We start from the raw sequence: 14861 nt of genomic DNA, 5'->3' as shown, positions 1-14861 counted from the left end.
GAGTTTCACAGGAAGAAAACAAATATCTAAGATGGTACTCTGCAAAAATAGTCTTCTACTGGTCAGCAGCCTTGAAAACCAGCACACAGTGCTACCCAGATGTTGCTGCACTACTTCTACTCTCCTCAGATATTCTGCTCATCCTATCCCCCCACTTCATAAACAACTTACAAAATAAAGTGTGTAGCTTGTTGATGATTATGAGATATAACCATGCAAAAAAGGAACTGAAGAGATGATTGTTTACTAAATATTATCTCCATTTGAAATTATTATTCCCCTTTAATGTTCTAATGGTATCTCAAGGCATGAATAGGAAATTAAATGTGGTCAAACTAACACAGGCAACTCTAGACTCAGGTCCTTATTAGCAGATAACAAAGAAACACCAGGAGTTCTGAGGGGTATATTTAGAATCTTTTTTCAGAGGATACATTTGTAGGGGTTTCTGATTTTCCATGGGAGCTCCAAGGGTATCATGAGAAATCACGGCCTCTATTCTTATAACATAGAACCCCAGCATATTTTTCAGTAATGCAGGAAAAGGTAAGAGAATCCCAAATTTTTATGAGCAACTATGGAAAAAGTGAAAACTTAAAAAAAAATCTTTTAGTAACTAAGAAATTCCCATGGGCAATATCCTCTGTTGGGGTACATTACTGAGAGCAAGAAATGAGTTGGTATTACAAATATTTGGGGGAGTCCCCCAGAACCAGGAGCCCATGCAGGCCCTCCCATAAAATGGTAGAGGACAGTACCTGGTCATATATAGGATAACAAGAGACAGAGGCCAGAAGTGCTTGTCATGTATCCAATACAGTAAAGGAAATAAAAGAATTCCCAAGTTCTAGTTCTTTGCTTAGTCTGTTGATCTGTGCAGCCTGTCTGACCTAACATAGATCACAAAAGAGCCAGAGTTAGCATTTCAGGGAAGAAAATTACACTAATAACATTTTATGAAGAAAAAAAGGTGCTAATTACTCAACTGAAGATGGAATTTCAGACATTCTGTGCAAAGATAAATAGAATGCACATTAAGGAGGTGACAGAAGGTACTTACGTGTGCCCAAGTTCATGGGCTATAGTAAAAGCAGAAATGAGTCCTTTTTCTTCATTAATAAAGCAGCTTTGTAAAGGATCACATATGGTACCTAAGTATGATAAACCTGAAAAATTTCACATTTGTATTTCATCAAAATGGAAAACACTACCAAAATCATAAAGTAAGAACTTAATTTTGAAGCATTTAACCATTGACGTTATTACTTAGAAAAGAATGCAGAATTGGCTGTTAATATTGAATGAATGTTTTCGAAAGTGGAAAAAAGAGAATGGAATGATTTATCTGCAGTTGAAATCGTCTTTGCAAATTTTTGGAATCTTTTACTGAAGTAAATAATCCAAAAATGTAGAGTGAGCAAACAACTTTTTGAAATTTTTTTTTAAAATTTTTTAAAAAGAAAAGAATATTTGCAGGAAGTACGAAGTGTTTTAACACATTAGTGTGGGTAGCAGGAAAGAGATTAAATGTGTTGATTGGTAATAGAAAAGCTAACAAGAGAAGAAAACGGCACGGAACTCTACAAATCAATGGAGTTTCTTTAATTTTTTAAGGTTTAAAGCAGTATACAAATATTCAATTATCATATGACATAAATGAAAAATATGTTAAGTGGTCAGAATAGTGTCTGGCATTTAGTATATGTTAAATACAATAAAATGAATTTATAATATAAGCATTACTGCAGTCACTGAATAATTTTGTAACATTTCCGCAATAGGAAATGTATTGCAAATCAGGATCTGTTTAGTCCTGTATAAAGAATAACATGCAACTCAAATGTGCTGTTGAAAGATGAAGGTATGAACTGGCTGGACACCAAAGACAGCAATAATTATAGTTTATGCAGTCCTCTAAAAATAACATAGAATAAGACACTCAAAATAAATATTTATTAAAACAATCCATATTTCATCACCAATCATGTTAGTTTTTCATTTACTTATTTTTTAGATTAACATAATCCCATGATTTTGCTATTACTACCCTACAATTTGGTTGTAAATTTACCTGCTTTCGTAGAACTCTTCCTTTCACCAAAAAAAAAAAAAAGATTTTTTCATATATAAGATCATCAGTTTCTTGCTATAAAGCTTTTGCATTTAGAAATTTCTTAATATAGAATAAACCGACTTCCATTAGCTCCTAGTTTAGCTCTTCCCTGCTATTTCGTTTTTTATTCTTAGGAGTTAAAAACTTGAACATCTTCTTAGCATTTAAGGTAGATGTCCTAACAACTAGAACGTTTTCGTTGTGCTTTAAGAGAAATGGAAGTTAAACTGAGGAATCCAAATAAGCTGGGGAGAAGTCAAAAGATGAAGTTCATTAGCCAATAGTTTTTAACAAAAAGGAAAGATTTGCTCTCTTTCTGACCACACTGTCAAAAGGTATTGCTTCGGCCAGGTCCCTCTAGAAAACGAGCTTTCTCCTTACAACGAAGACTAAAATTAAGCAAGGAAAAAAATTTAAAAGAACAAAAAAGTTATTTCTCTGTAGAGAAATTATTTCCTCTGTAGAGTGTGAGGGAATTACCGGCTTCCTTAAGATTCTACAATTGATGCTTGCATGTTCAGTTTTTTAGTGAATCATCATCTTTTTATATGTTTCTCTTTTGTCAGGATAAGTTTAAGGGAAACACATTTCTTTCATGGACATTCTACAGTAGGATTTGTTAGTATTTTCAATTTGCCAAATTGTACAGTTCCAATATTTTCATTTTTAGCGCTGTGCAGATATTTGGAACACAGTAATGAGTCCATTACCAACCAAACTTAATGTTTCATGCTTAAAGGTATATACATTTTAAACTGAACATGTTAGTCAAATAAGAGATTTGTAAAAATATGCATCAAATGTGATTAGAGACCAAGCTCAAATATTCCCGTAAGCAGGCAACACCAACAAAACTCAAAGTAAGTGGTTAATATTATGGAAACATGCCGCTGGTTGATGGTTTGTGTCTAGACTCATTCAAGCTAATTCTGGATTCTCTAAAAGTCTAAAGATAGAATAAAGCAGCATGGGCCCAAGCTTGATACAGGTTCCCTGTGTTTGGAAATAAAAGAAGCTGCATACAGTCACCCAATCTAGCCATCCTGAAGAATAAGAATCATTCTGCAACATGTTTTGCAAAACATGGTCAGGAACTGAGGCAACAATAAATGTAAATGGAGATATGATGGGAAATCTAGTAATTACTACCAACATTTTGTGTTTATCATTAAGAACTCTCCTTAGTTTGTTATTTTTACATATTTCAGATGAGAAAATAAAATACTAATACTTGCATTAATATAAGCTGTGTGGTCTTGTGCAAATTATTCATCCTCATCTATAAAATTATAATAACAGTTGTTCTAATATAGTATCTAATAGGAAGCATTCAAATACCTTAACTATCATTATCATCATTACTCTTGACTTAAGGGATAATAATGCTTTCATCATCATATTATATGTTTCTGAATGTCATTATAATTGATGTACATAGGAGTGGCAGAAAGCTATAAAACCATAACTGGGGACTAGAAGACCAACCATTTCTATAGGAACAGTTCAGAATGTCTAGCATTCAATCACTAAAAAAAGGTAAGAAATGACAGATACTCAGTAAAAGTTTGTACTACTTAAGTATAAAGATGGGACAACAGGATATAGATAATGCAAGAAATATATTCAATAGATTCTTGTTAAGTGATCTCATAAAATACACTTAACAAAGTCAGAGAATAGTTTGTAGGGAGGAAGAAATTCAGTCTGTTGTAAAAATTAGAGCAACAAGTGTCTATTTCTACAAGTGTGGAAGACTGGCATTTCTAAAGAATCCCTTAACATAAACTAGATATTTAATAAAAACTAAGTTTCGATTTATGCCTAGCTTACATGACTAGTGAGGACTATCAAGTCCAAACCTCAGTGATTTAGCACTCATATGTCTGTCTCTCTCTCTCTCTCTCTCTCAATATGCAAGCATGCAGGCATATGTACACACATACACACACATTAATACTTTTCAAATTCTAAGTGGTAAGCAATGAATAATAAGGATAGATGCTATTCTGAGGGCAAATACTGATAAAAGTAATATTATCCAAAGAGTTAGAGCTTGCTAGAGGAAGCTTCAAGGTGGATGTGGATGTTGAGTTTTCTTCATTAAGCCAGGGACTCCAGTTATGAACACCCTTTGGATTTCAACAAGAAATAAAAATCTCTGGAAGAAAGCACACACTTTTTGAGCTAGCAATTTTTCAATCCCATGGCTTAATATTAAATAAATATAAGCTCAAAATCAAAGACCATCAAATAAATAAAGAAGAGAACATATGTAAAAGCAGAAATAAGATGTATGGCTATCAAGTATTTCAGATGTGTGAATTTTCAGATACATAATATAAAAATCATTCCACATAAGATGTTTAAGAAAATGAAATTCAATTAAAAACATGAACAAATATTTTTTAAATGTAAACAAAATGAACAGGTAGATTTTTAATAAGAACTAAGTAGTATCTTTTACATTGAAAAATATATATATTTTAAAATATAAAATGTGAAGTTTGGGTGAAATACCAGATTAGACACAGCAAAAGAGAGAGCCAAATATACTAATTTATATTAGTTAAATGGAAATTAGAGCTGCTTGAATGAGGCAGGAAGAGAAAAAGAAGTGAAAGCATAGAAAACACAATAAGAAGACCTAATACAGATGGAGTAGAATCCCGCGGTGAAAACAGATAAAAGAATAGGATAAAATTCAAAAGAAAAAAATGAAAATTTTCCAAAATTGCTGAAAGATAAACAGTAGATACAGGACTCACAACATAGCCCAAGCAGGATAAATAAAAAGAAACATATCTATATTAGGATGAAGTTTTAATGAAACTGCTTTATATTCAAGACAAAGAGAGGATCTTATAAAAGACAGATCACCAAAAAAATCTACAACTAAACCCACTATAGATTTCTCAATAGCAAAAGGCAGACACAACACCATCATATATTCAAAATATTGAGAGAAAATAACTGTCAACCTAGAATTGGTAACTAGAAAACTATATTTCAAAAATAAGAGTATTTGCCTGTTAAATCAGGAAACAACTGAAGCCTATGAGTTATTTTAGTAAATTATTGAATCAGAAAGAGTGGGTTGTGAGAACCCCCGACGTTGCAGCCAACTCAGACAGATGTGTAGGTACCCTGGGCACCTAATACTTGCAACTGGTGCCTGAAATAAGGATAGTTTTATAGGACTGAGTGCTTAAACCTGTGGAGTCTGACACAAACCCAAGGTATTAAATATCAGAAATGAATTGAATTGTAGAGTATTCAGTGTCTGGAGAGTTGAAGAACTGCTTGTTGGTGCGGAAATAACCCATATGTTTATTGTGAGTGACAACAGCTCAGACACACCAACTCTATTTTTTCTTTAGAAAGCACTATCAGAGATAAAGAGAGTCACTACACAGTTATAGAAGGTTCTATTCACCAAACTATATATCTAATAAGTTAGCCTTCAGCTAGATGAAGTAACTAATTGTAATATTATATGAAGAAAGTGATAGAGATATACTTCATGTTTCAATTAGTAATGTAATTAGTAAATACACAGTTGATCTGAATTACACAATTAGCAAATTTGATTTAACAGACAAATGCAGAACTCAGAGAATATACATTCTTTTTAAGTATACATGGAGTATTTTCTTAAATTGGGTACATAATAGATCATTAAGGAAATATCAAGATTTCAAAGAATATCAATAGATCACATTCCCCAGCTACAATAAAATTAAATTGCAAGTCAATAAACAAAAATAACAAGTCTCCACACATTCAGAAATGTTTAAATTCATTTTTAAATAATTCATGAAGCAGCAAATAAATCATGATTGAATTTAAATATGTTTTACACACATTTAGAATTTTTAATGACATGGAAAATACTGATAAAAACTTATGGGACCCAAAAAAGTGATACCCTGAAGTAAGTTGATGGTCTTAAATAGTAAAATTATAAAAGAAGAAATCCTGGACATTAATCAGTTAAGCAATCAACTTACAAATAGAACAGCAAGAGTAAATTGAAAAACAAAACTACAAGAAAAATAACAAAGAGTAGACATTCATGAAATAAAAATAAGACATAAAAAGCAAAGAGTTGATTCATTAAAAAGACAAATGAAATAAATACTATTTCAGTGAATTGATCTATTAAAAAGGGGGCACAAACAATATCAGAAATAAACTGAGACACAGCTAGAGGGAGAAAGTTTAAAACAATAAGAAAATGTTATGAAAATAATTTAAGCTAATAAATGTTACTAGTAAAAGACATATCTAGAAAGAACAACTTTTCAAATATATTTAAGAAGACATAAATAAAATCTGATTTCCACTGGAGAAACTCCATAAATGGTTAACCTTCCGCAAATAAATATGATGGCAAGTAAACGCAAATGGTTTTCTACGTGGGGCCTACCAACTGTTCAAATGTTGAAAGGATGTATCATTCCAATAGCACATAAAATCTTCTAAACTTGGGGAAAAAAGTAATACATCCTAACTCATTTTATAAGGTGAATGAAACCTTATAATCAAAATTAGAAAACTACACTAAAATAAAGGAAAATTACAGGTCATTTTCACTCCTGAAAATGTATGCATGAAATTAGCAAGTGGAACCTAGCAGTGTCGGGGGCATAGAGAAGGAAAAGTCTTGTTCAAGGTTGGTTTACCATTAGAAAAATCCATGCTGCAATAAACATGGAAATGCAAATGTTTCTTCATCATACTGATTTCAGTTCCTTTCGCTATATACCCAGGAGTGGGATTGCTATATCATATGATAGTTCTATTTTCAGCTTTTTGAGAAATCTTCATACTCTTTTCCATAATGGCTGTAATAATTTACCAGCAACAGTGTACAATATAAGTATACATCAATGCATAAGTAGATAAAGAAAATGTGGTATATACACATAATGGAACACAATTGAGCCTTTAAAAAAGAACATTCCATCATTTGCAACAGGATGGATGAATCTGTAGGGCATTATGCTCAGTGAATTAAGCCAGGCATAGAAAGACAAATATCATATGATCTCATTTACATGGAATCTAAAAAAGTCGAACTCTGATAAGTAGAGAGAAGAATGGTGGTTTCTGGATGCTGAGGGAGTGTGGGCAGATATTGGAGGTAGGGAATGGAGAAGTTCTTAGTCAAAAGGTACATCGTTTCAGTTAGACAGGAGGACAGTTAGACAGGAGAAATAAGTTTTTGAGATCTATTGCCACAGGAGGGTGACGATAGTTATAATAAAGTATTATAATAACTAAGAAAGTACATTTCAGATGTCTCACCAAAAAAAGAATAATAGGTATGTTAATTAGTTTGATTTAATCATTCCACATTATCTATGTATATCAAAACACCACATTTTACCCCAAAAATGTATATAACTATGATTTGTCAATTAAAAATAGTATTGATTTTAAAAATCTAGGGAATTCACCAGATTAACCCATTTATACAGGAGGTTGCACATTTTTTTGTGTGAAAAATCAGACCTTGGTGATGAACTTGAGCAGTAGGATGTATATAACTTCCACAAAATTAGCATTCCAATAATGGAACACTAGACATAAATGGGTTAAGATGAAATAATCATGTGATCATTTCACTATCTGCAGAAAAAACACTTAAGAAAATAAAACATATATCATTGTTTAAAAGACTCAGAAAACAAGGATAATAAATTTATCTGCTAAGAACCTATAACAAATATTTTTCTTAATGGTGAAACCTTAAAATATTCCTTTTAAAATCCAGAAAGGTCTCTTCATCTTTCTATAAGAGGTTTGTATCTTGCAGTAAGACAAGAAAAGCGTTATAAGGATTAAAAAACAGGCAATATATTGCCATAATTCACAAACATAATTATTCACATAACAATCCAAAAGAATCTACAAGTGAAAATATGAGAATTAATTAAAGTGATGAATCAGATGGCTGCATTTAAAAATCAACAAGCCAAATAATCTGTTGCATTTCTATGGACCAGCACCATAAAACATTTACTTTAACAATAGAAAATAAAAGTCTTTTTTTTTTTTTTCTCCAAGATGGCTAACTGCAGGTATTTTTGGCATGCCTCTCACACCCGGAAAGACACAATAGTATGTGGGACTCACACTGTGAACTTTTTTCCAAGGAGCAACCCAGAAACTTAACCAAAAATGGAAAGAAACCACAGACCCTTTGAAGGAAGCAATGGGCAACAGCCTACATCATGACCCGACGGAAAATGGGGCCTCCCAAGTATGAATCGGGGAGAGCCTGCCACCCTGAGACACACTCCCACAGGGGAGCCAGGAAATCCAGGCCATGGGGGGAAGGCATTAACCCTACCCAGTGCTGCAGCTGATTTAGAGAGCAGTGGGGAATAAACAAGAAGGAGCAGCATCAGTGTGTGTACTCCCAGTCTCCAGCAGGGATGGAAGAAAGCCATTTCTGATCCTTTCTCACAGGGAACCTCACAAAAGTTGGCCAGCTAATTCAGGCAGTGGTAACAGGTTGAGAGAAGCTCCTAAATGAGGTTTGCAATATAATCTCAAGTGGGAGCGAACCTCATTGGCCAGACCCGAGGAGCAAGCCTGAAGTGTGTTAACACCACGGGGGCAAGAGCTGGACACCTTTGCTTCATGGGCAGACAGGAAAGGGTGTGGCCTGAAAGCCACTCTGTCTCCATAGGGAAGGCTTAGGGTCTGGGGCAGTTTTGAGTTCTGAAACAAGCTGCCTGAACCCCAGTTAGCTGCTGTTAGCAGATCATTGTGGGTGTTAAGACCTGCGTTGCAAGAGTGTGGGAGCTGAGTGGGGCTTCCTGCCACCTCCCAGTGTAGATTCTTTTGTGTATCAGAGGCAACTGTGCTCCTCCCTGGAACATTACTCTAGCAGCCAGGAAACTGTCCTCTGCTTCCCACTGGGGCTGCTGCTTGTGCCTACATGTGCGGAGCCAGAGCACAGACTTGCCTGACCCATCCCCAATCTAGCTTTGCCCCTCCACCTGTCCTGGTAGCATAACACAAAAGACAAGGACATTTGCGAGTTCCATGGCTCCATCCATTGCCTGAGATATCAGAGTACCTCCCCTAAGTAACATAAGGCAAGCACAAATTCCACTGCTACCACCATAACTGGTGTACTTTTGAAAGCACCATCTCCTAGCTGGTGTGCAACTGAACAGCCAGTTACAACATCTATAAGTGCAATTTTCTCCTTCCTGGCTCAGGAAGGTGCCTGCATCACCCTGGCTAACCAGGAGATCTTGAGTCTGTCCATGAGCTAGTACATCACTACTACAGCTGACATTTCAGAAAGCCAACACACTAAGGCTACTTAGAATGAAGGAAATCTCAGAGTCTACGTCACTCTCCTCCCACCTCCATCAGAGCTGGTACTGGTACCTGCTACTGGAAAACTAGAGGACAGGCCACATCTCTGGATCCCTTGAAGACATTGTCCAGCACCAACCTGGGGTGTGGCGGCATCACTGGGCAGCTACACCCAAAGGAGCAGCAGGATTCACAGAAGCCTGGCTCTCAGGGACTGCTACTTCTAGGGGGAAGGGGAGTTTACCATATTAAGGAAGCACTCCATGGGACAAAAGAAACCAGACTGGAGGCCATGAGTCCCTGAATTTTCCACCTGTGGGGAGTTTCAGCAGAGGCATAGGTACAGTTCTGAGCTCAGTGGGGAAAATCTGTAGCCCAACCCCAAGAGTTAAGCAGCCCTGGGGCTCATAAAGGGTCTTAGAGAAGGGGACTTCTCCCCCTCGCCATCTGTAGACAGCCTTTCTGGAGTGCTTCAGGGTGACAACATCCCCACGGGAGGAGCACCCTCCAGGTCCAGGTTTGCACAAGAGGTAGAGTCACAACCCCTTTCTAAATGGAATATGAGCATTCCTAAAAATGAAATGAGGTGTTTGTCTGATCTGAATAGCCAGAACATTGGGTCGGGAATGTGACTGGGTGGTGGATCGCTTTCCTGCTGGCTTGGAAGGAGAGTCATGGTGGCTCCTTCTCTTCCCCTTGAAAAGACCTCAGGGCAGCTTCTCCAGCCTGCTCTGTCAAGGCTGAGATGTCTGCCCAACTCTGGGGTCTTGCATTTACTCAACTGCTTTAGCCACAGCCAGTTTTTACCCACAGGTACCTCTTACTGGCCTGAAGCATGAACTATTCAATCCAGTAAATAAAATACTGGGATAAAACACTTTTTACAGTGCACACCATGGGGCAACAAAATAAGCGTCATAAGACCTCTTCCATTCCAGCCACACAGAAGACAGTGAACCCACAGACCCACCAGATCACTATGACAACCAACATCTGAGAAACCCATTGCATGGATTTTCTATAACCGAAGAACTCATACTGAGTCCACCACTGAAAGCACCCAAAACCAAAGCTAGGTGACAATAAACTATGAACATTAAGGGCACATCCTCAATGGGGGAAAAGTGAAATTCTAAAAAAAAAACCCAGTTGAATCAAAATTAATACAAAAATAATTAGAAGAAATAGTCTACCCAAATGAGAAGGAACCAGAAAAATAATTCTGGCAATATGCAAAACAGGGTTGTATAACATCCCCAAAAGATCACACTAACTCTCCAGAAGTGGGTGTAAGCCAAAATGAAATATTTGAAATACCAGATAAAGAATCCAAAAGGTTGATTATTAAGTAACTCAAGGAGATACAATAGAAAGGTGAAAAAACAACATAGGATTTTTCAAAATTTCAGTATATAAATAAAAAATGTTCTAAAGAGATATTTTAAATTAAAAAAAATCAACTTCTGGAAATGAAAGGCACATTTAGGAAACTAGAAAATGCAGTGCAAAGTTTAACAATAGACTAGAAGGAGTCTAACAATAGACTAGAAGGGATAATTTCAGAGCTCAACGACAAGACTTTCAAATTAACCAAATCAGACAAATTTTTTTTAAAAAGAATGAAAATAAATGAACAAAGTCTCCAAGAAATATGAGATTATGTAAAATGGCCAAACCTAGGAATTACAGGTGTTCCTAAGGGAGAAGAAAAATCAAAAAGTTTGTAAAATCTATTTTGGGAATAACTGAGGAAAACTTCCCTGGCCTTGCTAGAGATTTAGACATTCAGACACATTCAGACATTCAGAAACTCAAAGAACTCCTGAGAAAATCATTGCAAAAAGGATATCACCAAGGCTTACCATCATCAGGCTATCTAAAGTCAACATGTAGGAAAGAACCCCAAGGCCAGAGAGATTAACTACTGAATTCGATCAGACATTCAAACAAGAATTAGTATCAATTCTACTAAAACTACTACAAAAGATGAAGGAGGGAATCCCCCTTAACTTATTTTACAAAGCCAGTATTGCCCAGATACCAGTCAAGAAAGGACATAGCCAAAAAACAACAACAACAACAACAACAACAAAACCACTACTGAACAATATCCCTGATGAATATAGGTAGAAAAATCTTCAACAAAATACTAGCAAACTGAAGAGTGCATCGAAAAAATAACTCACCATGTTCAAAGAGGTTTAATTCTAAGAATGCAGGGATGATTCAACATACACAAGTCAATAAATGTGATTCATCACATAAACAGAATTAAAAACAAGAACCATATGATCATATCAATAGATTCAGAAAAAGAACTTGATAAAATCCAGCATTCCTCTATGATAAAAATTCTCAACAAACTAGGCATAGAAAGAACATATCTCAAAATAATAAAAGCCATATATGACAAACCCACAGCCACAATCATATTGAACAGGGAGAAGCTGAAAGCAATCTCCCTGAGAAGTGGAACAAGACAAAGATGCCCACTTTCACCACTTCTATTCAACATATTACTAGAAGTCTTAGCCAGAGCAGTCAGGCAAGAGAAAGAAATAAAGGGCATCCAAATTGGAAAAGAGGAAGTCAAACGATCTCTGTTCACTGATTATATGATGGTATACCTAGACCATCTTACAGACTCCTTCAAAAGACTCCTAGATCTGATAAATCAGTAAAGTCTTAGGTTTCCAAATCAGCATATACAAATCAGTATCACTGCTATACACCAAAAACAACCAAGCAGAGAATCAAATCAAGAACTCAAACCCTTTACAACAGTTGCAAAAAATAAAATAAAATACCTAGGAATACACTTAACCAAGGAGGTGGAAAATCGCAACAAGGAGAACTATAAAACACTGCTGAAAGAAAATATAGATGAATAATAAATGAAACAAACAGATACATCCCATGCTCATGGACTGGAAAAATCAGTATCATTGAAAATGACCATATTACCAAGAAATCTACAGATTCAATGCATTTCTATCAAAATATCAATATCAGTTTTCAAAGAATTATAAAACAACAATTATAAAATTCATATAGAACCAAACAGGAGCCCAACAGCTAAGGCAATCTTAAGCAAAAAGAATAAACCTGGAAGCAACACATACACAACTTCAAGCTATACTACAAGGGTATAGTAACCAAAATGGTGTGGTACTGGTATAAAAGCAGACACATAGACCAATGGAACAGAATAGAAAACCCACAAATAAAGCCAAATACTTACAATTAACTGATTTTTGACAAAGCATACAAAAACATAAGTTGGAGAAAGAATACCCTATTTAATAAATGATGGTGGGAAAGTTGGATAGCCACATGTAGAAGAATGAAACTGGATCCTTATCTTTCACTTTATACAAAAATCAACTCAAGATGGATTAAATACTTAAATCTAAGATTTGAACCCATAAAAATTCAAGAAGAAAACCAAGGAAAAACTCTTCTGGACATTGGCCTAGGCAAAGATTTATGACTAAGAACCCAAAAGCAAATGCAACAAAAACAAAAATAAATAAGTGGAACCTGATTAAATTAAAAAGCTTCTGCAAAGCAAAAGAAATAATCATCAGAGTGAAAAGACAATGCAGAGTGGGAGAAAATATTTGCAAACAATGCATGTGACAAAGGACTAATATCCAGAATCTACAAGAAACTCAAGCAAATCAGCAAGAAAACAAATAATCCCATTAAAAAGTGAGCAAAGGACATGAGCAGATATTTCTCAAAGCAGATATACAATTGGCCAACAAACATATGAAAAAATGCTCAACTTTACTGATCATCAGGAAAATGCAAATTAAAACTGCAATGAGATATGATCTTACCCCAACCAGAAAGGCCATTATTTATAAAGTCAAACAACAACAGATATTGGCATAGATGTGGTAAAAAAGAAATGCTAGTACACTGTGATAAGAATATAAATTAGTATAACCTCTGTGGAAAATAGTATAGAGATTTCTCAAAGAACTAAAACTAGATCTACCATTTGATCCAATAATCCCACTACTGGGTATATACCCAAAGGAACAGAAGTCACTATTTCAAAAAGACACCTGCACACATATGCTACCTCAGCACAATTCAGGACTGCAAAAATACCTAATTATCCATCAACTGATGAGTGGGCAAGAAAATGTGGTATGTGTACACCATGGATTACTACTCAGACACAAACAAAAAGAATGAAATATTGTCTTTTGTAGCAATTTGGATGGAACTGGAGGCATTATTCTAAGTGAAGTTACTCAAGAATCAAAAACCAAATACTGCATGTTCTCACGTATAAGTGGAAGCTAAGCTATGGGTATGTAAAGGCATACAGAGTGGTACAATGGACACTGGAAGCTCAGAAGAGGGAAGGGTGGGAGGGGGGTGAAGAGTGAAAAACTGAGTGAAAAACTGCCTATTAGGTACAATGTACACTACTCAAGTGATGGGTGCACTAAAATCTTAAGACTTCACCATGATATAATTAATCCATGTAACCAAAAACCACTTGCACCTCTGAAGCTATTGAAATAAAAAAATTAACAAATTAAAAAGTTAAAGTCTAGCAAAAGTTGTACATGACACATCGACAGAAAATAATTATTGAATGACATTTTAAAAGTCTTACTTAAACAGACAGATAAATGTTTTGAGAACTTAACATGTTGATTCTAAAACTTCCATAGATGAACAAAAGTCCAAAAATAGCCAAAATATTCTTGAAGAAAATAAGCTGGTGGTATATACCCCACTGATTAATATTTATTATAGAACTATAAAAATGAAAATATTACGGAACTGATGCATGGATAAATAGCAAGTATGGTCCCATAACATTGTGGCATGATGTTGCAGACTCAAGTGCATACTGAAATTTTATATATGACATTGCAGATTCTCAGAAAAAGAGAGGAATTATTCAATGTATAGTTTGGAAAATTGGTTATTCAAATAAAAAAAGATTATGAATGTAATTTCACAGTGAACTTCAAAGCAATTGTTTATTTTGAGGGTTAGAAGAAGGGTTTTTTTGTTTCTGTGTTGTTTTTTGAATCAGGTACAACTGATTTTTAAGAGTGGTTTAATTTGGGGAGTTGAGAGAGGGAAGGAAAGATGTTAAAAAGTAATGTTTAGATGAAAACAAAAGGTATGAATGTGGTTATAGAGTTCAGGTTTAACAAGGAAAATTTTTGGCTTTTTTTTAACCTATGTGTTATATGGTTAACCATCAAGGGATATAACAAGTTATTCCAGCTTTTCCAAATACTAATCATATTGGTTTTAAGAAGTCTCCATAATCACATGTGGCATTTCCCTTTATCTGTGGGAGTAGATGATGCAACCCACACAGTGACTTCGAACTTCTTTGATAGAATTTCCACCGCCTTGTTGAATGTCTCAC

The 14861-nt window shown here is 35.1% G+C and overlaps 1 protein-coding gene across 1 annotated transcript in view; it reads right to left on the bottom strand.

Annotated features, from left to right (window-relative positions):
* The window catches only part of LOC112617288 (A disintegrin and metalloproteinase with thrombospondin motifs 20-like), a 204921-nt gene that overhangs the window by 129520 nt on the left and 60540 nt on the right, over nt 1-14861 (bottom strand). The window contains exon 8 of the mRNA XM_025374034.1: nt 1061-1166. Within this exon, the coding sequence (XP_025229819.1) occupies nt 1061-1166 (106 nt within the window). The remainder of the gene's footprint in view (nt 1-1060; nt 1167-14861) is intronic.

The sequence above is a fragment of the Theropithecus gelada genome, unplaced genomic scaffold (genome assembly GCF_003255815.1).
Source record: "Theropithecus gelada isolate Dixy unplaced genomic scaffold, Tgel_1.0 HiC_scaffold_15989, whole genome shotgun sequence".
Taxonomy (NCBI): domain Eukaryota; kingdom Metazoa; phylum Chordata; class Mammalia; order Primates; family Cercopithecidae; genus Theropithecus; species Theropithecus gelada.
The sequence above is the reverse complement of the archived record's forward strand: the minus strand, read 5'-3'. Positions and strand labels throughout refer to the sequence as shown.